The 26,521-nt window shown below is 58.0% G+C and overlaps 3 protein-coding genes and 1 long non-coding RNA gene across 7 annotated transcripts in view; 2 read left to right on the top strand and 2 right to left on the bottom strand.

The window, feature by feature from the left end:
• STK11 (serine/threonine kinase 11) overlaps positions 1-18,951 on the bottom strand; it is a 39,054-nt gene extending 20,103 nt beyond the window's left edge. The window contains exons 1-6 of one of the 2 annotated variants that reach the window (XM_080565833.1): positions 17,481-18,951; positions 10,442-10,525; positions 6,649-6,738; positions 5,305-5,437; positions 4,689-4,825; positions 4,044-4,171 (exon numbers count right to left, since the gene is read on the bottom strand). In XM_080565833.1, coding sequence (XP_080421959.1) covers positions 4,044-4,171; positions 4,689-4,825; positions 5,305-5,437; positions 6,649-6,738; positions 10,442-10,525; positions 17,481-17,770 — 862 coding nt within the window. In that variant the 5' untranslated portion in view covers positions 17,771-18,951. The remainder of the gene's footprint in view (positions 1-4,043; positions 4,172-4,688; positions 4,826-5,304; positions 5,438-6,648; positions 6,739-10,441; positions 10,526-17,480) is intronic. The other variant, XM_080565832.1, reaches the window with a different exon arrangement.
• Positions 7,381-10,434, bottom strand: LOC308181972. The gene is made up of 2 exons (XR_013941632.1): positions 9,811-10,434; positions 7,381-9,261 (listed from the first exon to the last, which is right to left on the bottom strand). It is a non-coding gene; the product is annotated as an uncharacterized lncRNA (long non-coding RNA).
• Positions 18,012-24,139, top strand: LOC308181891 (uncharacterized protein; the record flags this gene model as incomplete). Its single annotated transcript, XM_080565686.1, has 3 exons — positions 18,012-18,021; positions 18,384-21,105; positions 21,446-24,139. 2 exons carry the CDS (start codon positions 18,012-18,014, stop codon positions 19,385-19,387), a joined length of 1,014 nt encoding a protein of 337 aa, XP_080421812.1. The 3' UTR covers positions 19,388-21,105; positions 21,446-24,139.
• Positions 24,140-24,422: 283 nt separating this feature from the next.
• SBNO2 (strawberry notch homolog 2) overlaps positions 24,423-26,521 on the top strand; it is a 58,148-nt gene continuing 56,049 nt past the window's right edge. The window contains exon 1 of one of the 3 annotated variants that reach the window (XM_080565804.1): positions 24,423-24,530. The gene's annotated coding sequence lies outside the window, so the exon portion shown is untranslated. The remainder of the gene's footprint in view (positions 24,531-26,521) is intronic. The other 2 variants (XM_080565806.1, XM_080565803.1) reach the window with 2 other exon arrangements.

Genomic DNA, 26,521 nt, shown 5'->3' with positions numbered 1-26,521 from the left:
TATTATGCCCATTACAGCACTCTGGCAGCCTCAAAACCCTTTCAAATTACATCAAGTGGTAACGTGAACACTGGAGACCACAAACCTGCCTTGAGCTCCTTGTCACAGACTCCAGCCCACACATTTCAATAATCCTGAACAAGCACAGCATGGTATCACATGGTAGAATATATTTTTTTAAGCAGACAGCACAATCAGAGGTATGTTTTTTGAGAGGCAGGAAGAAATCTAACAGCTATAGTTTGAATTCAACCTGGATTTTATTTCAGAGCAATATTTTAAGCCACCAATATAAAGCAGAAAACATCCAATTTGTAAAATGAGACGGGGATTTTTCCCTCTCCTCCATCCTCCACAAGCACAACCAAGTGCTCTGACCAGAAACTCCCTCTGCAGGCAAACCTCGGAGCTCTGATGATGCACATGCAGAAGCCTTGCCGCTGGATGAGTTATAGACACCAGCCTGCCTGACTGCTGGCTCTGGGGACTCCCTGCTACTACAGGATTAAATCATCCCACTGTCATCAGGGCACACATCCTCTTATCCCTGTAAGGTAAGGTCACGGCAGTTACACAGAAATAAGAAAAAACGCTGAGAAACCAACCCAAACCAACCCACTTGTCCCCAGTCACAGCCTGGAGCAGAGCCTGGAAACGAGTCCAGGTGCCTAACGCAGGGACTGCAGCCTCAGAACTTTCTCATTTGGTAAAAGCGTATCAGAAGAGGAAAAGCTGACCCTGCTCATTTTTCTTGCTCAGAAGCAAGCTGCATAGGAGTTGGTAAGTCATATGCAGATGTTGTCAGAACCTTAACGCTGAACACTTCCACGTTGACACATCTTTACTGACTGTGCACACAGAAGCCAGAACTGTACTAGCCTCTTTTTCATCGGTGAAGAGTATAAATAAAGCTTCATTCCTGATTAGGGAGGCAAAAAGAAGGGCAGCATCCCAAGTAATCAGCTGAAGCGCACTGCCACACGAGTCTCTTCACAAGCCAAATAAAACAGAAGCTTTTAGGTCCTCTACATTCTGCTTTTACTAGAAAGTAGAACATACAAATAAAAATAAGCCCAAGGGGGAAAAAAAAAAAAGAGTAAAAACACCGCTTTAAGGTTTCCATTCTTTGGTGGACTACTTCTGAAGCAAGTTCTAGTTTGTTTCTCAGCCAGCCTGGCACTATGGTTAACGCAGCTTATAGCCACAGAGGAAACAAGCACTTTGCAGCACGCTGAGTTCTGCCTCACAATAAGAACGCAGCGAACGCTTGCAGCACTGCAGAGCGCTTTGAGCCTTTTAGAAGCACTGCAAAGGTTAAAGTCTCTAGCAAGACAGAGCTGAGCTGCGTGTGTCTGTGCAGCCCGTAGAAAAGCAGCAGCAGCCATGGACAGGATCTGATCCGTAGGCTTTGAATCAGTTTCAACCTGCTGCAGCAGCAGGCGGCACCTACCAGGAAATGCAGATGTTCTGGAGGAAAAACCTGAACCAAATAAAGCACCCTGGTTTTGTCACCATAGCTACGTAGTATCGCCACCACAAGGCTTCAGCACACGCCTTGCTGTCGGCCGGGCTGCGGAGCTGCTCAGCACCCCGCAGGGTGGAGGGCGCTGGGCAATCCCACGCAAACCCGGTCACCTCGGGTCCTCTGGGTTCTTAGCTTCTAGAAGAGGACAGCGTGCCAAACCAAACGAGGAGAACATCGGGAGGTTTTGCCAGCTCCTTCTGGGTAACAGGTGTACAACAAGAGGGGGAGAGCGTTCTGAGGTGGGATGGAGGGGAACGACAGAAGGAATCCGTTGGATTTCCCACCGCCCTTGAGGAAACAGACTGAGAGGGACAGACAGACAGCTGCCCCCAGGCACGCTCCTCTGCCTACCAAGTGCCCCCTGGCTTGCATCTCTGCGGTGCCCAAAGACAGAAGGGGTGAAGACGTGGCTAGGATGAAGGAAGCAACTCAAGTTGGCAGAGATGATCAGTTTTGGACAAAGGGCATCAGCTGTGAAGCTCCTTGTTTAAAGTGAGGCAGAAGGGAAAGAGATTCTGACTCCAGGTCTCACCCAGGGGATGGAAAAGGAACTGGAGGGAGTTATTCTGCTAATGAAGCATAAGGTTTGAAGCTATCAATATCCTCAGGACAAGGAAAGAAAAACAAGCGCCACGCTCATTCTCCCTAGGGGGCAAAGCTAAGTGCAGCAGAGAGGCCGATCGCAAACCCCCAACGATCTCTGCAGGATGCCGTAGAAGACCGGCTGCCAGCCTCGACAGACCGCCGGATTGACTCTACTGGGGCAATTCCCAAGCTCAGAAAAAAAAAATCAGAAAAACACGGCACGTTTTGAGTCAGCATTCACAAACCAAACACCACAGGTAGATCAGGACATCGTTCCCCGGGGCACAGGGCACGAACCATCAGCCAGAAGCGCCGGGCAGCCAGCAGTAGCCACGTTAGGCTGAGCAGAGCGGCCGCGGCACCAGCTGCAGCTCGTAGCTGTGCCTTACGTAATGGCTCCTGAAAGCTGTTAGTGCTGGTTAATGCTCCTTGAAACACCGGGAAGGGAGGTATTTCATAACGCTACGGGGCAGGATAAGCTAAGACAGCCTCAAACGAGGAGGCTTGCAGGGGGTCGGCCACCCCCTGGGAGGTGGGGGGCTGGAGAGGAGCCCCCGCAGCCCGCCGGCAGCAGGCAGACGGACAGACAGCACCACCTGCTGCCACAGCCCGGCACCCAGCCGGCACCCAGCGAGGACACCCGCGTCCCCAGCACGGCAGGACAGGGCTCTGCGGGCAGGGAGCGGGTCCGGGCTGCAGCCCCTCGCAGCCCCCCATGCAGGGGCTGGGTGCCCGAGGGCAGCGCCGCCTCTCCCGCAAGGTCGCAGCAGGTGCTATTTGTAGGGTAAAGTGCAGCCGTAAACGCTTCGAAACTCTTAACCTTTTGGCTAGCCACAAAGCGCAGGAGCGCCGTAGCCCTGCAGAGGACACAGCGCAGCACACAGCCCCGTGTAGCAATAAACAACCCTGTTACGAGCAGACCTGATGACACTGATGACGGACAGGAGGAAGCAGAGCTGACTCAGTTTCCTCACAGTGCCCCATAGCCCTTCGCCCACGCTTACCCCTAGCTACTTGCCTAGCACAAGAACCAGAAAAATAAACTTGAAACGAGGCGGCCTCATTTCATATTTGAAGTCAGGTCTTTCTGAAACAGCTGAGGACAAAGGAAAGGAAGCAAGCCCGCGCTGAGGACTGGGAGTATCCCTGCACCCGACTGCTTCAGAGAGGCAGCAGGAGCTCTGATCGGGATCTCCCGTGTGCTAGAAGCGCACCCAGCTGCTGCCAGCCAGGCACCAAGCTGGCTGCTAAACACAGCACAACTGCTGCTTTAAGCATTCAGCTTTTAAAAGAAGCTGAGAGACTGTTCAACGCTGAACCTCAAACTATTTCAACAAGTGACTAGAACAAAAGCACACAAAAACACCCCTTTCTTCCACCCAAAAGGTGCTGTTCCCATTTCTGACACAGGTCTGGTATGAAAAGGGGCACCAGCCACTTTGCTCCACCACCCCCGCTGCTGTAAATTTAGGGAAAGGGATGAGACAACTGGGACTAAAACACACTGGGGGTAGAGGCTGATGAGGAAGGACAGCAGAACCTGAGTACTCAGTAATTCTCATTGCAGAAAGCTTGGGCAAGGAATTTAATTGAGTGTTCTCACTTGCCATGTTAAATTTAACCTCGTGGGCTTTGCCTTCAGGTTTAAAAGCTGCTGAGAGCAGGAGAAAAATAATGCAAGAACCAACTCTTTACAGAGTAGTGTCTGCAACAACTGCAACCCATGGAGGGTTTAGCATATCTCAGGAAAATGCCAGTGTTCGAGACCTTCCAGAGTCTTATCTTAAGATAAATAATCCTACCTCCTTTCTAATAGGATCCCATGTTGTCACAGGATACTTGGAATGAAGCTCTCCCCTGGTCTACACAAGCTGAGCACTTGTTCCACCTCTAGATTTTACCCACTCTTTTTAGAGTCGGCTGAGAGACTCACCTCTCAATAAGTCTGAGAGTGGAGGACCACAATCCTCTGGAATTGTGAAGTCGCCTTTCCCGATGTTTTCAAATAACTTATATATATTATCCCCTTCGAAGGGGTATAGACCCGTTGTAATGTTGTATCTGTAAAGAAGGAGAAGCTGTGTGAGAAGCAGCACACAGAACAGGTGCTTAATTCTTATGTGACTAGGTAAATCAAGAGCAGACAGGAGTAAACTACAAGATGAATATTTGGCAGTATTTGGAATGCTTCTTCTAACTTTGCCTTCCTTTGTCGCAGCCTCTTCATTCACATGAGTCAAAACCACTAAGACATCTCCCTGACAGGCTGGGACGGAAGAAACTTTTAAAAATAAATACTGGAGATACCAGCGCTTTGTGGTTTCTATTCTTATAGTAGCTGCGTATCTCAGATGCTGAGAAGTGGCTGGCAGAGACTTACTCAGAGAGTGGAGATTGCTTTATTCAGAATTGCGAGCACTTTGGATGGGTGTATGTTCCCCAAAGGAAGGGCCACACCGCACACACCCACTCCCCCAACACCATGCAGAAGAGCAGTGACGACAGCAGGTTGCACAAGACCGCGCTATTTGGGGACTTGCAATTTATTGCAACTCCAGGATGCTGCACAGGCACTTACAGCGTGACCCCTGCGGACCAGATGTCTACTTTAAAGCCTGAAAAGGTATCAAGGCCATTGGCGATTTCTGGTGGCTGGAATGCTGGCGACCCTTGGCTCGTTCTGCACGTGTCATCCTCTGCAAACGGATGCAATGCCTGCAGCAGAAGAGACCGATTAGTTTCAGACTTCCAAGGCACACTAATCGTAACTGGTAAACACAAACAGGGAACGCTCTGCTACTGAACATCTACTTGCACATCACGAGAACATGCTGCTATAACAATCGCATGCCACTGGCGATGCTTCCTGTGCTAGCCCTACGTAGCCGAGGCACTTTTCGTATACAGTTAAGTACGAGGGCATGTGGCTTGTCACCATACTGCTGCTGGTTTGTCTAAGATTGATGTCTTTGCCTGTGAGCCTCCTGGATGGAAGTTTTGTGCTGTTATCCACAGCGCAACAACAACGTTGTGTGAGTTACAATAAATATTCAGCAGAGTCACTCTAGAGCACTCTGCAAGTTTAACAGAACAGAAGCCTAAGCGCACAATAAATCAATTGTTACCACAAAGGTGACCTGAATCTAGAATATTATTCTTCCCACACTCTTGACTTCACTGCAGTTCTCACGTACCTCTGCTACGCCTAAATCAGATATTTTCAGCGTCCCGTTGGTTGTTAGCAGGAGGTTCCCCGGTTTTATATCCTTGTGGACAATCCCTTGGCTGTGCAAGTATTCTAAGCCGTCTATAAGCTGACAAAAGTACCTGCAGAAATTGTTAAAGGAAAAAAGAAGTCAAGCACTTCCAGAGACTAAGACTGTGAGCTACCATTAACACTTAAAGCAAAGACTAATGTTATTTGATAAAGGTAGGAAATACACGAACACTTGATGCTGAGGAACTTGAGATCGAACTGCTGTGTGTTAAAAAAAATACTTTTACGAGCAGCCAGAAGTTACCTGCTAGAGCTCCGCACCAGCGCGTTAACCAGCTCAGACTCTGTTGAAGCCCTCCTCACAAGTTGTGTATTTTCTAAGTGCGGGCACCACGACAGCACAAACCTGCTAGTTAATTCTGACACCTGACTTAGCCTAGGCTAAATTAAGCTAGCAAAAGATGCTCTTTCAGTGGCATAGCTGTCTCTGCTAGAGGATGGGGAAAAAACGGTTTCCTTCAGCCAGCAGAAGGTTTATTTTTCTGTTACTGGCTGGGCAAAGGTAACAGATGGTCAGAGACTATGAGCATGGCATTACTATAACGTAACAAGCATTGTGCATTGACAATTGTTCATTCACTTTTTATCTCATAATTTATCTCCAGGAAATATTACCCATCTTAACGCATCTATATCTCACTTAGACCCTCTCTGATCTCAGACACCATTTAAGACCGTGAAAATATGTAGTCACTACAAATTTGCTGGTCCGCACAGATTTTATATATAAGATCTCCTCCCTACATCCATTTCCAGAACTTTAAGGTTCCTTTACTTGCATGCTGACACGGGCTTCAGATTAGCCTACCTAAACAAGCTAACAGATCATGCTGGATATTGCCCATTCTTAATCCAAAGACCTTTAACCTTTTTTCCTGACACTGAACTGTCTGGCTTGCCTCATTTAGATAGGGCAAACCCTCACAGAATCCTCCACCGCTCCCATCTTAGCTGAACGACAGCTATAGCAAAGGCCAGGAAAGGCTGCCATGCACCTCTTGCAGCAAAACAAAAGCAACAGAAGATTCAATAGCAAGAGGCTTTTTCTTCCCAGAACCAAAGGGTTCTCCCTGCCAGCACTTCATTAGTCTTTTTTTTATTTTTTTTATCCCCATGGATGTAAAAGATGTGGTTATTAAACAAAGTTAGTTTTACTTTAAAGTGCAGCCAGCAGTCTAATTGAGAGTAGAACACGCTCTTGAGTTCAAGAGATAGCAGCGAGGAGAGGCTGATGCAGTCCAAGGAACAAAACTGCACTTACCCATGAGCCTGAAAAACTGGAAACCTCTTTTCTGGGACACTGTCCAGCATCTCCTGCATCCCACACACACAGTACTCCATCACCATATACGTGAAGGCAGAGTTAAGGAAGCTTCAAGGTTAAATACTTCCCAGGCAAAGGCCGCACGAGGACTGCAGCGGGGGAGCTGCCGTGCAGGCAGCTCTGTTACCTGGTGCGCACACACCTGAGAAGCGGAGCCTGAGCTGTGCCCCACCTTCCTCCAGCTGGCTAACAGGATGCAAGGAACCCCCAAAACTCTTCTGAAGGACGAGCAACAGCTCGGCAATCAGACGTGAAACGGGACATGAACAGAAATTACGTTGGAAACCTTACAAGCATGACAGAAGTCAGGCAACTCTCTGAAGTGGCTGAAAAAAAAGTTAACCCCCCCCCCCCCCCCAGCAGAAGAGCTGCAGGCTGCAGCACATTCTCCCCAGCCCCTGGCTGCTCCGCACCTGGCAGAAGTGAGCTCCCGTGCCCTCCCCCAGAGGTTGTTCTTCCTTTCCTGTGGGCACTACCGAGCAGCTACTGCTCACCCCCATCCCCACAGCCGTGTTCCACCAGTAGAAGGATCCCTAGACAGCCGGGAAGCTTTTTTTGAAAGCGTATGGACAAAAAAAAATTACAATACAGTGCCAAGAGCTGGTGGCACTTCTTAGTGTTTATTCCCTTCCAGCGTATTCCATTTTTCATCTCCCTTAAGTTTTAATGCTGGGGCCAAACAATGGCAACGACACAACTGCCTGGAGCAGGAATTGCCTCTGCTTTCTTCCTCTCCCAGGGCTTTTAAAGGCAGACTGCGCTCAGAGGGGCTCAGCAACAGACCCTGAGACATCTGGTGGCTTTGTCAAGGGAGTGCACCTTCGAGATAAAGCGCAGAGCGAAACAGGGCTGTCGGGCAGCCCCGTTCTGCAGCAACACAAAGCACTTCTTTGGTCACTAATTCTTCCCGGCAGATGCCTTCTTAATCTAAGCCTAAAATAAGTTGCTTATCTCCCAAGATACTGCCTTAACTCTTGAGGCAAGAGATGCTGAGGAGTTGGCCTGCATTTTAAGTGGGATTGGGCTAAAGGCTGGTGCCCTTTTATAGAGGATTCCATCCCAGAGCTCAAAACACCGCACAAACTCACTGATATAGCGCTACATCCCCCATACGAGCTGCTCTTCAGAGGGATGCTAAAGTACTGTAAGACTTTGCAATGGGCACAATGCCACCTGTAAATCAGCAGACACAAGAACAGCAGGAAGAGCCCGGGCTTCATTCCTATCATCTCTTACCATGGAAGAAAGCTACGGGCTACTCGTATCGCAGTGACGTGGGAGAGCAGCGCTCCCAAATTCAAGAAAACAACGCTAATGGTAGATTTTGCAGGCTAGCTGTCGGGAAGCCAAAGCCAGCTCTCATTCTCATCTACAAAGAACAACCTGATTTTGGTCTCATTAACTGCCAGGCTGTCTTTCACCCCTTCTTTTGTAACCGATCCAGCTCTGGCTGGTCAGCCAGATTACAGTACGAACTTCCAGGCTGGAGCAGATCTATTACCGGTGCCCCGAGACGAGTGAAGCTCTCATTTCTGCTAATCAATAGGGTTCTGCTCCCACGCACAACTGCACGCACTGGTAACAGAAGCTGTCGAGGGAGGGTGCCAGCTGGGATGCTGCTTATTGAACTGGGTTTATTTTCTGCCTGGATTAGTTCTCCATTCATCACCAGCTCCGCATTCCCAGCCACAGCAGGTCAGCAGAGCAGCCCATTAAATACTAAAGGTAGTTGATATTTTTAATCCAGTCATCACAGCTTTCCTATTAGCAAAAAAATCATTGAAGGCTTTGACTCGACTTGTTAAAACGCTATCTGCGTAAGTACAGGACTGCGGGCTTCAGCCACACTTAGCAGCAACAGAAAGCTCAGGTGAAAACAGAACCCTCCCGTTTGTGGCATTTGAAACTGGGCCTGCAATGTTCATCCTGGAAATCAAGGTTCGTTTTTAACGAGTAACAGGGAAGGAAGCAACAATTAAAAGTCGAGTGAGGTACAGGGGAGGGATGTTGCCTTGCACAGCTTCCTGCAAGGCACCAATCCAAGCGTTTGCACGACTACACAGCAAAAGGAGCAAGGGAACTGACCTGCAGAGAACAGCCTAATGAAAGAGAAAGTTACTGTTCAGCTGGATCTGCTCCCAAACCCATTTGCCACGCAGCTGCACAAGTGCTTGTACTGCCGCATCCGAAAACATGCTGCACAGGCACCGGCAGTGCCAACAAGAAGCTGGAGAAAGGTTAAAGCACAATCATGGACAAATTCCCTCTCCCAACCCCAATTTCTCCAGTTACTGCCAGAATAAAGAGGTACAGGGAAGAAAGAGTGCAGAAGCAGATAAAAACCGGAGAAGTCAGCCTAAAAAACTATGAAAAACCAAATAGTTCCTTTTCAAACACCTCTGTTAGTAAAGGAAGAAACATCCCCATTGGCTCAGAGAGGCCAAAACCCATTTCTGAATGACCACTTCGGGTTGTCATCACCTGTTACCAACACACGAGGTCTCTCTCGGGCTCTTTTTCAGTACGCTTCTCCTTCAGCATCCCAGCTTCCTATTAATTAAATGGTATCTTTCTAGAGACAGTAATTGAATTACAGTCCCTTCAGTCTGTTAAGGCTACAAAACACAAGTGAAAGTTGTCATGCTTTTCATATCAATGATTTGGTGGCAGAGCATTTGATCTAATTAAAGCGCACAATTAAGTTACCCGTTTTCTGAAGTACTGTAATTGGAAGGCAGTATTTAGAAAACACTGCCAAAAATAAAAGCAGCTATTTATGAGGCACTACACCAGATCAGCTCGGTGAGCTTACAGGCTGGCCCACGTCAAAGCGCGCTCCCCAGAAGCGCCCAGCTGCCCGCCTGCCTGCCGAGGCACAGCGCACAGCGGGGGGGGCTCAGCGCACCCGTGGGACCGCGCGCTGCAGCAACACGCTGCAGTCCGCGCGATGCACCGGGATCTCAAGCCCCAGCTTAGTTTCCAGAGCTGCAGTTGTGTCTCAGAAGCAGTGTGCTAAAGCTCTCACAAGCTTTCCCAGCAGTGCCACGAGAGACCTTCGCACAAAGAATAAAACACGGGGGGCTCTGGAGTTTGTCTCACCTTGGTGAGGACAACCGGCACCAGAGCGCTCCAAGTGCCCGTGGAGGAGGCACGCTGCTGGAGCGCGCAGCCCCTCCACACGAAGGGAGCGAGCTGCAGGCATCCGTGTTGCAGAGAACAAGTGATTTCCTTGCCCCCCTCTTTCTTTTGAGGGAAAGAATAAGAATACCTAAACCATTGCCAAGAACTTAAAGGAAAAAACATTACAGGAATTGATTTCGCATGGCGTAAATCAAAACAGAGCTATCTTTAGGGAAAGCAAGCCCTGCCATATACCACCAGCCAGGACAGGAGGCTCAACGGGACAGATCCGCAGCTTTATTTTCTTCTCCGAGCTGCTGAAGGTCACACAACGAAGCACAGGGTTCCAGTGGTGGTTCCCCCCTGCTCCAGCCCCACATACGTAACCTGGGGGCAATATTTTTATTTCCTAACTGAGAAGCTGGGAAACTTAAGAAAGCACACTTCAGTGGAAAGTATTCCAGACATGCGATACGTTTAATACTAGGGGAAGTAATTTTAAGCTTAAGAAACATTCAGCGGGGCCTTAAAAGCAGAACTAAAATGATTCAGCACTGCAGCAGAAAACGACAAGAATTCAAACCTTCAGCCCCTGTGTTGAAAAGGATATATTTTCTGCTTCTCTTCGTTGTATAATACATCTACCAACTGGATAACGTTTTTGTGCCGTAACCGTCGCAGGAGCTGAATTTCCCTGCAGGAAAAGAAAGGGGAAAAACATTAAATTTAGAAGCCTATTTCCTTACTACGGAACGCAACTAACGTTTTCTAATGGATTTTTACACTTCAAACTGTATCAGTCCCAGCTGCTTCACCTCAGGTCACCTACACACGCTGTCCGACAGAAGGTCTCGTGTTCTTGGATTCATTAGCCCAGGGTTAGCCCACGAAGATACTCCCTGGCCACTGCCCAGGAATAAACCAAGAACCCTTCCAGTTAACACTACACAGCCCCTCGGTTTTCCCCAGACAGGAATCCTGGTCCATGGCGAGCAGCAGGCGAAGCGTCCGCAAGGAGCAGCCTCCTCGGTGCTGGTGCTGGGCTCACAGCACCAAGCTCAGGACCGCGTCCTGCAGGGCGCACAGCTAGGAGGCGACGATCACACGGGTGATCTGCATTTTTATTTGAAAAACAGCAATCACGTTAAGAAGTGCACGCAGGCCCGCCTGGGTTTATCCCACCCGTGGCAGCGACTGCACCGAGCGGAGGAGCGAGGGGTGCCGGCGGGAGCCGCTGCGCTCAGCAACACCGCGCCGTGAACCTGGGAACGAAGACAGGAACAGCGTCTTCTTCCAAGCTTTAGTCCTACCTCAAGCAAACTGCTCAGAGATCTGAATCGAATCCTGTTTGTGCACAGGGCGTACTGCGAGACTGAGCGAGAAGGCACCCTCCCTTCGCTACGGAACGGGCCCTTGGGTGGATCTCCTATCAGCCATCTCGATCTTTGTCTCTCGAGATCTTGCACTCGGTCCCAAACCACCACATTTTAGTATCTTTTACATTAAACAGCCTGCAAAATCCTGCCGGATGGCGGCTGCGAAGAGGAGGAACAGGAGGATCAGGCCGGTCAGGTCGGGGTGGTTCCGTTCTGCGGGGCTGGGAGGCGCAGACGCTTCGCTGCCGCTGGGTCCCGGGCTGGCGCTGAGCTGCTCGCAGGCTCCTCTTTCTCGCTCCCCTCCTGCCACTTGGGGAGCGGCTTGGAAAAGCCTGGCCAGGGCCCAGCAGCTGGGGCTCCTGGAAGCAGCACTACATGGAACTCGGAGCACAGCTTCAGAAGGGAGAGCCTCTGCCCGAGCCCACGGCGCTCCAGGCTGGGAGAGCTGTGCCACGAGCCCGGCTGTAACGAGCCGTGGCCAGCACCACGGCTTGGTGATGCCTCCCGTCTGGTTAACGAACCAGCTGCTGCTCCTTCAAAGGGCTCGCAGAGTGCAGGACCACAAGCGGGTTTGTTTTTTAAAGAGATCTTGTAGGAACTCCTGAGCAGTGGTATCGTCCCACCGCCAAGGGTCAGCCCAGGCACTCTCCCTTTATCGCGCGGGGCTTTAAAAATTAGGGTGGCTGCACAGAAACCTGGGGCGGCAAGGCAGAGCTCCAGTGGGTGTTTAGTTTAAATGGCAGACGGATTTGCAAAGTGATGCAACTGCTCTAATTATAGTAATGACCAAAAGGCTGAAGTGGATTAAATTAGCATAGGAACTGCAGCCAGCATCAGCGTGGGTCTGAGAAGTTTGTGCATAACGAGGGGGACGGCTGAGGCCTCAGGCCAGGCCGGAGACGGAGCGAGCGCGCACCCTTCAGTCAGATTCCTCTGCTGCGAAGAACGAGAAAGCTCCCAACACCGGGAAGCTGAAAAACGCCGACCCCACCAGCTCATTCCCCGCAACACCGCTTGGAAGCGCAAGCACCGATTCCTTCCACCTTTAAGAGAGGAATAACCCTTCCCATCTCCGCGGTGCCTGGTTCCAGAAGGACGCCGGGAGCCCCGCGGGGAGCCACCCATCCCAAATGCCAGCGGAGCGCACCCACCTCCGGGGCAGAGGCCAAGCGGCCGCTCCCCAGCGGGAAGAGGGCTCCTATTTTTAGCTCCTCTCGCATTCTCAAACGCCCGAGGAATGGAGGCAGCCACGCCGGCCACCTCCAGCTCCGCTTCGTTTCCAGCCTTTGCCACCTCAGGGAGCGCAGGCCTTACCTTGTCAGGAGGCGCCTGGACCTCCTCCCTCCCTCCCCAGTTAACACCAAGACACCCCAGCCCCCCCTCGTCCCGCGCAGCAGCGTTTCAGTCGGCAGCAGGGGATGGGCACACGCTGTGTGTGCCCACGGCTCGCTGCCCTCAGCCCAGGCACGGCCACCCAGCGAACCTGCTCAGACTTTGGGACCTTTGGGGCCTGCTGCAGCTTCACCTCCTTTCCTTGCGGCTTCTAACGCGCAGGTTTCTGAAGTCTGCAGCTGAGCTTTTTTTGGGATCGGCGCTCTCCCCAGCAGAGGGGAAGGGAGAGCTGCCAGGTCCCTCAGCGGGGAGCTGTCAGACCCAGGCTCACCCGGACACATCGAGGCTCAGCTCCCCGCTCTGGCGACCAGCGGCTCTTTTTTTGTCCCTAACAAAGCCACCTGCCTGTCCCACGTGCCACACGAGTCTGGGGGCGCCGAGGAAAGGGGACGTGCTTTCCTGGACCCCTCCAGTGAGGGCAGAGTCTCGGGAAGGATCCTCACCCCGACGGCGACACAACGCCCAGCACCTCAGAACCGCGTTGCCTTTCCCCAGGAAGAAGCGTTCGGGACGGCCCCCACACAGCCTCGCTCAGCGCCCACGGGTACCCCTGGGCTGAGCACCCGCTCCTCCGTGAGCCCGTTTCACCAAGCCCATTCCTGCTCAACTAAAGGGGCAGCGCAGCCTGAAGACGCATCCCAGCCCCTTCCTCGGGCTCCCAAGGGTCCTCCGCAGGCCCAAGCTCTTCGGGTTTGGCTGCAGGTGGTGTGGGATCTTTCCCGCATTACCCCCAGGCCAAACCAAGCCAGAGATGAGGGCCTGCAGCACAAATCCCGGCCGGGGAAGCGCTCACCCACCCCAAACACTCCTTCACTCTGCCTCAGGCAACTGCGCCCCCCTCCAGCCCCACACGCGGGGCCCAGGAGCCGGCGGCACCGCGCAGGATCGGCGCTGCGCCGCACGCCAGCCCTAGCACGTGCCCTAAATCCGCCGGCACTGCTCCTGCTAATTGCTACAAGGGACTGGAGAGTCACCCACTTGGTCTTTACGCAACCCAACTGCTGCACGATGCAGTTATTTAGATTGATTTTGTAATCCCGCACGGCCAAAGTGAGCATTAATTACAAATTAGCGTCCCCGAAACCCCACAAAGCAGATTAACAAATCTTTCCTGGATTCTGAATCCTGGAAAGATTAACAAAAGCAGAGCGCGGTGACACCTCCTCCTCCCCACCCACGCCCCCAGGGGTGCCCGACAGCCCAGACCCCACGCCCGTTTACATCTTCTAAACCTCCACCTTGAACCCAGCAGGTGCCCCGCGCAGCTGAGCACCCCGCTCACCCCACGGCACGCGGCCCCAGGCCGCGGCGGGCAGGAGACGCGTCGGTCACCTCGGGACCGTCCCCATCCGCAGCACCCAGCCCCGCGTGCACCGGGTCCTCCCTTCACCGGGTCCTCCCTGGGGCAGCACTGCCCAGGTTCGGGGCTGCGCGGCCCCTGACGTGCAGAGCCGAGGGGCAAACCATCAGATTACAGGCCTGCTGTGCAGCTGAGGCCTCAGAGGAGTCCTAACGAGCATATATTCAAATGTGAGTAATCGCTGAGCGTGGTAAGTACAGAACAAGCCACCTGGGACACACACAGAAAGTCCCAAACACTTAATTAAAATGGGAGGCTATTAGCACACGGCTTTATTAAACTTGTGCTGCTACAGACGAAGCCTTCCAAGTTTTCCTTCGTCCTTTTGCAGTCCGACCAAACCCCTTTTCTGGGCTCACCGGAGGCAGCAGCTAGCCGCGGTACCGCCTGGCTGCCCCAAGCTCCCTGCAGGACCGGGGACACGTGCAGGTCCCCCGCGGTGATTTAGGGAAACGTGTCTCAGGTTTAAACCCTCGGCATCCGCACCAGAAATCCCAAACGTATTCCGGCCGACCCCCGGGTCCCAGAGCCGCCACGGCTGCGCGCCCGGGCAGGACGAGGGCTCGAGCACCCGCAGGAGCGACGCGAGAAGCGCCCCGCAGCCAGAGCTGCCGCCCAGCCCCGCACAGCGCTCGGGGCTGGTCGCTGCCCCGCTCCCTTCTCGCCATCCCGTGTGTTACCCGCTCGTGTCGCTACCCGAGGGCCGACGTCTGGGCAGCGTTTTCCAGGGAACCTCTCCGGCCTGCTGTCTGCAGGGGCTGCCCCTTCGCAGCAGCGGCACAAGGCACCCGGCGAGAGCTGCGGGGCACGAGCCCGCCACAACTCCCTCACGTCTCGGCCGGCCAGACGCAGCGCGCAGGGAGGGCAGGAAGCTGCGCAGGCGAGAAACCACGGCTGGAGATCAGAGCGGGGTAGGAACCAGCTCCGTCTCCGCAGCTAGCAGAGCCGCACAGCCAGGTATTTAGGGACAAACACCAGGCAGCGGCTCCCAGGAGACAGGCACCGAGCCGAGAACCCCCCCGAGGCGCCCAGCCCCTCTGCCGGGGCACGAACGCGTGCGTAGCTCTGCAGGAAGACATTGGCCCCGGAGAGCAGAGTAACAACTTACGCAGGGGTCCTACGGCAGGGAAAACAATTCGTTAGGGACTCAAAGGGTCTCTCCCAACCATTTAATTCGCCCCAGGTGCAGCTGCCTGCATCCTGCCGTGGACGGGACTGCTCACGCACGCCGACGGGCACGGCGAGAGCAGGAGCCTGGTGCTGGGGACAGAGGAAGAGATTTTTGATCTGCAGGGGCAGCAGCTGGAGTCGGGGTGGTTACGGAGAGCAGCCAGCCACAACCACGTCGCACGCACAGCGAGCGGCACATCCGCGCGCAGATAAGGGCGCGGGGAGGACCAGAGGCGCGTGGCACCAACGCAGGAACCAGTTACTCATCAGGAACTTGCAACAAGAAGCAGAAGCTGACGGCGCGACCCCTTCGCTGCCTCCCCGCGCTCCGTGGGAGCAGTTTGTGGGTAGGAGCCGCTCGCCGAGGCTGCTCGCAGGCAGCTGCAAGGAGCGAAGTTTCCACACGGCGCGGCCAAGCAGCGCGACGTTAAGCAGCGCTAACGCACAGCTTCCCGGCGCCGCCGCCGCGACAGCGTCCCCGCGGGCACGCGGGTTTTATGGGCGCTGGTTTGCTCCCCGTCCACGGCCAGACCCTGCGGCTTGATGACGAACCTCACCACGGCGGGCGTATTCGGGGAGGGGACACGGCTCCCACCTCCCCGTGCAGCCGCACCAGGGGGTTTGGGTTAGGTCAGAGCTGCGTGGTCCTGCCTGTGATCAAAATGCGACGTTTTGTCCTAAAAAAGTTCACGGCTGAACACAAAGACAAAGCAAACGGGTAGGCGGACAACGAGAAGAGGACAGGGTGACAAAAATAGGAAGTCGAGCTGAAGTAAGCCCTCGTTCGGGGGCAACGCTTAAGATCTGCCGCCGTGTTTTGAAGCAAGGGCGGCTGAGCCAGAAAAACATCCCCAGCAAAGCAGCGCCCGGCTCGTCCGCTTCACTAAGCAGCCTTAACGAAGGCAAACGAGACGTTCCCAGGCTCTGGGCATGAATAAAGCCTCCGCAGGGTGCACCTCGGGACTCGGGACCATTACCACGGCTCTGATAACAGGAAGCTCTCCTCTGGCTTGGCAAGCCCCCTTCCACCAGGAGGGAGAGGCGTTCAGAGCCGCCGTCGGGAGGCACCAACCTCCCCTTCTGCGGCCAAGCCGACACCAGAGGAGGGGGGCAGGGACGGGGCGCCGTGCTTCTACCAGCGAAACGAGAGCCGTTTCGTTACACATTAACCAGCAGTTTACTCTTATCCTGAACCCGAGCCAGCCGAGGGAGGTCCCGGCACTGGGGCTTGTGACCGCCCTGTCACCACGCCTGTCACCGAAGGTTAGAGGCGAGCTCCGAGAGCCTGCCGCCCCCGGGCCCGGTACAGGATGTGAAATATCTCGCAGCTGGGCTCGGAAACTCAACCCAACCCGAGAAACAGAAACAAGATGCCGCTAGGTCAGGGCTCCAGGCTCAGCAAGCCGCAGCTGAGGCCGTAACACCGGAGTCTTCCGAACACCCCGAGATCTCCCTCCTGCCACGAGATAAACCCTGCGAGCAGTTTGTTTTGGCTGCAGAAGGCTCCCCTTCGCGGCAGATAAACAGCTATCTCGCGCGGCCGCAGCGAACAGCTCGCTGTGGGAAACGCAGCCGGCTGCGAGGCCCCGGTGCGCGGGGCAGGGAGCCGAAAGGGAAAGTTTTGTGTAACGAGCCCTGCAGAGGAGCCAACGCCAGGCTTTTCCCCGGCCTGTTTTAATTAGTTACTTGTGCCCTGACTAATCGGGACGTAACTGGCACTTGGACAGCCTTCCAAGCACAGATCTTGAGTCACTGAGGAGAGGTTGGCAACCCTTGTCCCCATTTTACAGCTGCAGAACTCAACTGAGAAGAGCCTCCAGTTGCTTCCTAAACCCATTAGTCAGGAGTGGAACCAGGAAGAAAGTCCACGGCTTCCTGTGCCCACCGGGTGGGGAGCACATGGGAACACGTCCCGGGCACTTGTCACAGCGGTGGCAGCGCCAACGGCCACCCCCAGGACCCAAACGCCGCTTGGTGCCGGTGCGGGCTGTGTCTGTGCACCCCCAGCTCCGCCACCCCTCACCTCTCCCAGCTAAAAGCAGCACCGCTCACCACTCTGACATGAAATCCTGAAGAGGAATCCTCTCTTAGCAACACCACCACAAAAAAAGAGGCGTTACGTGCTGCCAGTTCACAGCGGAGCTGCCCCCTTGCCCTTGAGGCCGAGCTCCCTGTCCCCGCTCTCAGCGCAGGACAGTTTAGGAGCGCCCTCAGCCCCGCAGTTCCTGAGCCCCCACGACTTCGGGGGCGTTCCCACAACACAGAGCTATGGGGTTCCTTAAAACGAGAGGACTTCAGCTGGAAAATAACGGCCAAGGTCAACCCCCCAGCCCCCAGGAACGTTTACTCACTTTTTCACATTTGCCTCCCCGTTGGGGATCCTGCGCAGCTTCTTCTTCTTCAGGATTTTCACAGCTCTCCTGCAGAGGGTTTCGGAGTCCAGCATCTCCTTGACTTTGCCGTAAGAGCCTTCTCCAAGCAAGTCTCCCATCAGGTACTTGCCGATGAGCTTGGCCCTCTTCCGCCGCGGCTGATAGATGACCTCCGTGGAGTCGATGCGATGGATGAAGGTGTCCATCCCCACAGACATCAGCTCGCTCTCGGCAAACATACCCAGCTGCTGCGGCTCCTGCATATCCATCCTGGATTAAGTTCCTTCACCTGCCTTCCTTAAGCGCTCAGGGTTTTAATCCCGTTTGTGAGTTTCCAACACTCCCTTTTACTCCTTCTTGAAAAAAAAAAGGATCCAGAAGATTGTACAAACATGAATAAAAAACAAAACAAAAAGAACTACGAGCTGCTTCCAGCTCAGGCGGATGCTAAAAGATCCAGGCCTGCTCCAGTAACGCAAAGTCTCTTAAAAAGAATTTATCTCGGGCCAGATGCACGCAGGTTGGGACGCGCTTTGCTCCCGACCTGGCCCCACCACTAGGGTTCTTTCAAGTCAACCTGGCCTTTAGCTTGGCCCAGTTTGTCGAGCGAAGTGCTAGGTCATCCTCCGGGACTTCAGGCCACCGCATGAAACCAGACAAGTGCCAAGTCCCTTTCGTGGCTTTCCATCACCAGCAGAGCACAGTCACCGGCTGCAAGGCGGAGGGCAGGGGGGGCGTTTCTGCCCCGCCGGCCTCACCTTCCACGCACGAGCACGGGCGCTGGGGGGGTTCAGCCGTTGGGAAGCTGGAACCACGTTTCCTCGAAGGAGATTTTGGGAACGATCCTAACGCCCTCGCTTCTCACGCCTACCAAAGTTTGAGGCCTTCGGTGCCTACCGAGACCTCCCAGGGGCATCCTTCAAGCACCGGGATTCCGCCTGGCACATGATGCGACCCCCCCCCCGGGCTCCGGCTGGGCTCACGCGACGCAGAACCGGCCGGAGCCTCCCCGAGCACCGCGAGACGGCCGCCGTCAGCGGGACGCGGCTGCCCCCGCCCGCGGCCCCACGCGCCCCATTCCCCGCCCGGCAACGGGGAGATCGCGGCAGGGCAGGGCCGCCGCCCCCGCCCGGGCTCCTTCCCGCGGGGCAGGGGGCACGGGGCCGCTAGGAGAGCGGCGGGGAGGGGCGGGCCCGGTGCTCCCCCCCCCCCCTCCGGTACGGGAGCGGCGGGGCCCTCTCGGGAAGGGCCCGGGCCGCGCCCCCCCCCGGCCGCCCCCTCAGCCCCGGGTCGGGGGAGGGGGGGGGCTGGGGGCCGCCGGCCTCGTCCCCCCCTCCCCGCTGCCGGGCCTCGGGAACCGGGCCCGGCCCCGCCGCGCTCCCCGCTCCCGCCCGGCCTCAGGGGGATCCCCGCCGGCCGCCGCCGCCTCCGCTCTGCCCCCGGGGCCTGCTCCGGGCCCGCTCCCGCCGCCCCCTCAGCGCCGCCGCCGCCGCGCGCCCGCCGCCGCCATTTTGTTTACCTCCCGCCCCCGCCCGGCCCCGCCGCGCTCCCGCCGCTGCCCCCCCTCCCTCCCCGGCCGGGCCTCGCGCCTCCCTAGCGACCGACGTGCGCTCCCATTGGCCGCCGCGCCGGCCCCGCCCCCGCACGCTCGCCCGCTGGTTGGCCGCGGCCGGGCGGCGAGGGGGAGGAGCCGGGAGAGCGGCTTTCGCTTCCGGTTGGCTCGCGGAGTTTGCAGCCCGCCCTCCCGCGCGGCCGGGCGGCGGGGCGCTCTGATTGGCCGGGCGGGCTGTCCGTCAGCCGCCGGCGGGGCGAAGGGCGAAGGGCGAAGGGGAAGCGGTTGCCATGGAGACGGGCGCGGAAGGGAGCGGCGCCGGGCCTGGGCCTAGGCCGGGGAGCGGGGCCCGGCCCTGCCCCGCCCCGCCCGGCCCCTCCCGGCCCCTCCCGGTGCTCCGGGCCCGGTGCTCGAGGCCCGCAGAGCCCCGCGAGCCTCCTGTGTCCCCGTTACACCCCGCTTTGCCCGCGTCTCCTTCCCCTGCCAGCGCCTCCTGAGGCATCCGGCACGCGTTGGTCGGTCCCGACACGTTTCCACGCCCCGGGACAATAACAAATAAATAACAAATAAAGCCGAACGCCGCCTTTAGCTGTAACCCCCCCAGACGGGGTCCAGGGAACGCTCCGGCGGCCTCTGAAAGGCAGCCGGGCTGGGCTGGGGGCAGCGCCTGCGTGCTCTGTGCTGCGCGGCGCTGTCAGCGCGTGCTGGGGTCTGCTGCTGCTGCTGCTGCTGATGATGATGATGATGATGACGATGATGATGCTGATCGGAGGCACGGGGGGAGAAGGATTTGGATGGAGCCAGGCGCGGTTTGCTGAGGTCACGCCCATGATCCCGAAGCCCGCAGTGAGCTCCGCTGCCTGGCTCCGAACACTGCGGCGTTCCTCAGCCGCGCGCTCAGCTGCTGGGCAAGCACCAGCCTTGGGGTGCCTCACGCAGCTCAACCCACAGCTTTTCCTGGGACATTGCTCCATCGCCTGCAGGAGACGGATTTACCGGGGAGCTTACTGAAATCACCCGTGTTTTTGACTGCAGACGCTCACTCGTGCACCGCCCCGACCTTTTGGCCGCTTTCTCATCTCACGAGCATTTATTTGTCTTTCTCCTTGCTGTGTTTTAACAGCAGCACCCAGAGAGCACCGCTGGAAGATAATTCCCGCCCTGGTGGCTGATCCGAGCGGGCTGGACGGACCGGCAGCTGCGCAGGACGGACTGACGGACGGGCACGGCTCCCCCGGCAGCGTAACGAGGCTACGGCGTGCCCTGAGGCAGCCCCACCGCCGCTGCCTGCTGGTCCAGCCCAGCCCAGCCTTGCCCCGGGCCTGTCTTTGGGGTGATTTCCCCTAATACCCAACGCGAATCCCCCTGGCACCTGCAGGCACCCCGCAGCTGGGCCCTTCCCAGGCCCGTCTGCGGCGGCAGAAGCCGCCCTCTCCCGGCCGAACGCGCACCCAGCAGCGGCCGCCCGCCCTCGGCTGGCCCCGGGAGCAGGGCCGGGAGCAGGGCCGGGAGCAGGCCGTCACCTCCAGCCGTCGGCGTTTGCTTTTGGTCAGCGTGGTACAAAAAAAAAGCACAGAGAGCGCCGGAGAAAACATCTCCGGTTCGATGCGCACGGTGGCTCCCCCGGGACGGCGGCACCGGGACAGCACCACAGGCAGGGGCCCTGCAGGGCCCTGCAGGATGGGACGCTCCTGACCGAAACGCTTCTCCTGCAGGGCTTCTCCAGCAAGAGCTGGCTTTGCTCCACTGCCTCCCCTCATACGGGCATTGGGAAGGCTCCCGCCGCTCGCTGGGTTGCACCAAACACCTCGCAGCGTGCTGCAGCCTCCGTCCGGCAGCCGGGAGCTCAGCCAAGGGGCTCACGGGAGCCTCACGCGCTGCTGTCCCCCGCGGGCGGCCGGGGGGACCGGCTGCCTCTCGGTAACGGCTGGGGAGCACTTGGAAGGATTTTCTGCAGGAGGCCGGGCATCCAGCAAAGTGCAAATGTTCTTGCGCTGCAGACGTGCAGATTACAAAGGCGTCACTGAAGGGAGATCATTTTGGAAGGACCCTGTAAGTTGCAGAGAGCAGCGTATTTAAACACCTCAGGCATAAATCTGCAGCCTTGTGGCCGCCCTCCCAGCTCCATGGCTGGCAGCCCAGCTCGGGGTCCTGCTGGGGAGCAGTGCTGCGGCCCAGAAACAGCCCCGTACTCCACAGCCCGGGGTCCCCAAAGGCTCTGCAGATCCCCAGGGCCAGGGGCATCTCCCCGGCTCCATCCCCACAGCACCCTGCGGAGCTGGGGAGCCTTCCCAGAGCACAGGGCCTGGAGCTGGCAGCAGGACAGAGAAGGGGGCGCAGCCGTCCCCCAGGGCTCTGGCAGCACCATCTTTTTCCTCCTGCTCCCTTGCAGGCTTCTCTCATGATAGCGCCTGGCCGCGTGTGATTTACTTCGATCTTGGCACCGAGTCCAAAGTGCTGGAAAGCGATCACCCAAATTCTGGTAAGTGCTGTGCTTCCCCCTCCCGAGAGGGCCGGGTTCCCAGCAGCAGGAGGGCAGGATCGATTGGAAACTGTCCACAGCAAAGAAACGCGGGCAGGAGGCAGCTCCCATGGCTTCGGCTGCAGCTCCCGGCCGGGTTGCATCAGCTGCACTCTGCTCCCTGCCGCTCCCGGTGCCGCAGAAAGAGGCTCCCCAGAGGTGGAAACTCAGTGAAGGAGCTCCCCAAACCTGAGGGGCTTTGCAGGATGCTGCCCCCCAGCGTGGCTCCTGCCAGGTACGGGGCAGCCGGGTCCCGTCCAGGCTCCCTGCTCGGCTCCAGCCTGCGCTGACGGCCTGGCACAGGGCAGTGGCTCTGTCCCCCCACCCTGAGATGCCCCTTCCCGAAGCTGCGGCCGGCAGGGAGCCAGCTGGACCCAGGGCTCCTTGCCCCGACGGAAAGTCAGGGGATTTCCAGGCTGTGGGAAAAAAACAGGAACCGAGCGCATGCAACACAGCCGGGCTCACCCCGGCACCGCCACAGCAGCGGCCCCGTGGCACGCACGGCAGCCGAGGCCGCAGGCTCCAGGCCCCGATGCTCTCGTTTTTGAGCCCATTATCCCAGGCCCCAGTGACCCTAGAGGCCTGGCTGCCTGGGAAGGGATTCTTCTGGGGAAGGCAGAGCGTTTCCCGGGGGCATCGCTCTCCTGTGAGGGGCAGAGCGCGGCCCAGCCACGTCCCCAGCACTGCACACGGACATCCCAGCGCCACGGGGTGATGCCCCACACGTGGGGACGGGGAAGGCAGAGCCCTGCACCCACCAGGAACACACCCAGCACCTCCCCGCTGCCCCCCAGCTCCAGGGCCCGCAGCTGAAGGCCCCCAAACCATGGCTGGTGGCTGCCTGCAGCAGGTGCTGCGCTTGCTCCTGGAGGGGATTTAGGGGTGCAGAGGGGACCGCAGGGTCAGCGGGTTTGTGCCTGGAACGGGAACTGGGGTGGGAAGTGGGGAGGAGGCGAGTGCTGGAGCTGCGGCACCAGCGGCAGGGCCGGCAGCGGTTACAGGAGGCTGACTAACCGCCGGCTGGATCCGTCCTGGTTCTCCCACTGTGTTGATTCACTGGTATCGCACTACATAAATAGCTCTAGGGGATTTTAAGCCCTAAAAATGCACAGCTAAGGAGGCTTCAGCGATTGTTCTCATGTAGGAGAGCTCCCACCCGTACGGGGGACGAGGACGGCGCAGGCAGGGCAGTGCTGCTCTTTGCGGATGTGTCGCTGGTGCCTTCAGCGAGCCCGCTGGGGTGTGCAGTGAGAGCCAGAGCAGCAGCAGGAGTTCCTAAAAGCGTGATTTAAAGGAGCCAGAGCCTCTGGCATTAACCTCTGGAAAAAGAATACTTCAGAAGGCATGATGCAATTGCTGATTAATTAACGCATGCAGATGAATGAAGTGTTCTGAGAGCAGCGCTCACCGACAGCCCCAAAAGCCCAAACATGACAAATTCTGTGTTTGGGCCTGAGCAGGAGAAGGGGAAACTTCCCTCGTGCCCGGGCTGAGGCCCTGCAGGGGCTGGGGCTGGCAGAGCTGGCGGCGGGGTCCTGCTGCGAGGTGCCCGCTCGCGGCAGCGGGCTGTGGGACGGGCGAGGCCGGATTTTGGGTTTTCGCTGCTGCAGGCTCTGAAGCTCCCCAGGACAAAGCGTTCGGCTCCCCGAGGAGCAGACGAGGCCAGCTGAGGGTGCTGGTGCCTGAGGCTCCCTGGCCGTGCCGGTGCAGGCTGCCTTCCTCGAGCGCTGTGCACGAAACCCCAAGCCTTTTGTTCTCACCGTCTGCTTTGAAGACAGCTTCTTTGATGGTACGGGGCCGCTTCCCGGCTGAGCCGGCTCTCGCTGCTGGGGCTCCGTGCAAACCCCAGCAGGGCCAGGGTTTTACGGGGTGACCCCGATACTTCCCCGACTCCCCGAACCCCTTCAGCAGGTCCTGGAGGGGCTGCCCTGGCAGGCGCAGAGCTTGGATCCCAAAAGGCCTTGGCATTTGACTCCCAGGCACCCGCAAACCTGGGCTACCAGAGCTGTGCCCTGCTCCACAGGTGGGTCCCGGCGCTGCGCAGGCACCGTCCCCGTGTGCCCAGCGCTCCGCTGACAGCAAAGCATCGCGGCGCACCTGGGCGGTGAGTCCGTCCCGTCCCGTCCCGGTGCCAGGGACCCGCGACCAAGGCCTGCGCCTCTCCCCCCGCCGTGCCGCTGGCTCTGCGCCTCCCTCCTGGGGGTCAGCCCGGAGACCTCCCCGTCAGGATGCCGCTGTGCAGACAGAGCTCGTGGGAACGCTCCTGGATGTGGCTCTGGGGATCGGCCTCGTCACCCCGGGGCTTACAAGGGGCAAGGACCCAACGCAGGCACGCTTAAAAAGTTATAAACGCGGGCGGAGGGGGAAGAAGGCGAGCAGCGCGGGGGGGGTCCAGGGCTTTTATTTCCCACCCAGCCGCTTCCCTGGTAATCCTGAGCGGGAGCCCCCCCTCAGCTCCCCTGGCGACCGCAGCACCGGGACCCGCCGGTCCCCCCACAGACCCTCCCGGCCCCACTGGGACCCCCCCGAGACCCCTCAAGGACCCCCCCGGGACCCCCCCGGCCCCATTGGGACCCCCCCGGGACCCCCCCGGCCCCCCTGGGACCCCTCAAAGATCCCTCCGAAGACCCCACTGGACCCCTAAAGGACCCCCCCCCCGGCCCCATTGAGACCCCCCGGGACCCCTCAAGGATCCCCCCGGGACCCCCCGGCCCCCCTGGGATCCCGCCAGGACCCCTCCGAGACCCCTCAAGGACCCCCTGCGGACACCCCCGGTCCCCCTGGGATCCCTCCGGGCCCCCTCAAGGCCTCCCCCCCCCGGGAGCCCCCCCCCCCCGTCGCCGCCCCCGCCCCTTCCGCCCCGCGGGCCGCGTCCCCCCAAGATGGCGGCCGCGCGGAACCCGGAAGCGCGGCGAGGCGGCGGCGGCCGGGCGGGAGCCTGAGCGCCCGGGGCACGGTGAGGGCCGGGGGGCTCGGGGCTGGGGGGAGGTCGGGGTCGGGGCCGGGGGGTCCCCGCCGTGCTCTGCCGCTGGCGCCTGGCCGCGGCTCGGGGCTGAGCACCGCGCTGAGCGCCGCGGCCGCCAGGTCTACCCGTGCAGCGCCCCGGCCCGCGGAGCCCGGGAAGGCCCCGGGGGGGCTCCGCGCCCCGGCCGCCTCCCGAGGGGTTTCGGTGCTGCCCCGCTCGGCTCCGTGCGCGGTGGGTGTCTGGGGGTGCCGATTCCCCTCCCGGAGCAGAGCCGGGGGCTCGTGGCCGCCCGGGGCCCGATTCGGAAGGGTGCTGAGCCCGAGCAGCCCTGAGGGGCGAGGGGCTGGGAGGGGGGCGCAGAAACCCCCCGCGGCGATCACCGAGCGTCTGCCTGTCGTGGGTCCTCACGGCCCAGCTGGCCCAACTGCCTGCCTCTGGGGCACGGAGCTTACGCTCACAGGCACCCGGCTCTGGTGCTGTCGGTGGTCACCCCCGCCTGGGTTCTTAACGCCATTAAATCACGGTGCAGGCTTTAAGAGAGAGCTCCGGTCTCAAAAGTAACCGTAAATACCAGCCCAGGAGGGCTCGATCTCTCTGTGACTCCGAGCTAACACGCTCCGTTTCCAAGTGAAATAGGACGGCCTTTTGAAGGGCGAGTTCTGCGGGTCCGTTGCGGGACCCGGCGGCCTGTGGGGGTTTTTCTGGTGTCTGCGCCCTGCCGGCTGTGAGCCTGGCGGCAGGAGGACGCCGGCTGCGTGTGCTGCGCCGCTGGCTGCTGCGGGCCCCCCGTGGCATCGGGACACCGAGCGTGGATCGGCCTGGTACCGCTCAGCCGAACGGCCGCCGGTCGTGGGAATGTCTTTAAGTGGAAAATCGCATACCGATGCTTTTGCTTTCAGTTCAGGGAGCGCTGTGCGTCCCCTAAAGCAGACTTTGCAGAGTTACTAGGTAGGATGCCAGCTGCAGCCCTCAAAGCCTCAAAGAGTTCTGTTCTCATCTCCGGCACTTGCTCTTTTTTGATGGTTATCAATTCCCTTGATGTTTGTGCTCATTTTCCTAAAATACGACCCTACCTTTAGCAGCTCAGCTGAGCGAAGTCTCATTGAAAGGCTGGCGTGAGCGCTGTGGGAGGGAAGGCTGCTTGAATCATCCAAAGTACTTTTTAAATCACTGCCAAAGGAGCAGCCTAAAACGCCTGAAACCTCGGCGCTTAGCGGCACAGCGCAAAGCCGGTGCTCACGGCGACTTCGGGCGCTCCCCCGTTTCTGCCCGCCCGCTTGCCTGGTGTCAGGTGCTGGAGTTACCAGAACTGCGGCTGGCATCGGGGGCTCCGTGTCTAACCTGAGAGGTGTTTGTATCTGGGATTGTTTCGAGTAATAGCTAGGATGGCTGGCTTGCTCAAGAAGGGTGCCTTTCCCCACCTGTTTCCTTCGATGGTGTTTTGCCCGTTTTTGGAATCAATCTCGCTTATGCGGGGCTTTCGGAGTGGCTGAAAGCGAAAACGTTTCTTGTAGAGGAAAATGCAATGGTAAACGCACAGAGCGTGTCCGGAGATGGCACAGTCAGTGAATTTTACAGCTTTTTCTCCTTTAACGTTAGGTCTCAAGTTTGATTCCTTACTTCTAAGTGTTCTGAAAGATTTCTCCGAGTCCCGCAGACGGCTTTGTCTTAGGTATGAACTCACACCTTTGTTTGAAACCTCGCAGTTCTCAGTGATTTGCTAAATGCCGTTTCCTCCCATACCTTTGTCAAGGTCTTACATCCTCATTCCTGAGCAGGAACAGACTTCTGAAAAAAGCTCACTTCTCCCTTCCTTTAGCGGGCGGCTCGCTGCTGTGAGCTCCCGAGCCCTGCCCGTGGCGCGTCCCCCGCTGCTCCCCGCCGCCCCGGCCAGGAGCAGCGGGGCCGAGCGTCGCGTTTCGTCATGGGACAGGCATGGGACGGGCTGCGTCTGCCAAACCGGACACTCGCTGAGCGCTACG

The sequence above is a fragment of the Anser brachyrhynchus genome (assembly GCF_964034855.1).
Source record: "Anser brachyrhynchus genome assembly, chromosome: 23".
Classification (NCBI taxonomy): domain Eukaryota; kingdom Metazoa; phylum Chordata; class Aves; order Anseriformes; family Anatidae; genus Anser; species Anser brachyrhynchus.
This window is presented reverse-complemented; position numbering and strand designations above follow the sequence as displayed.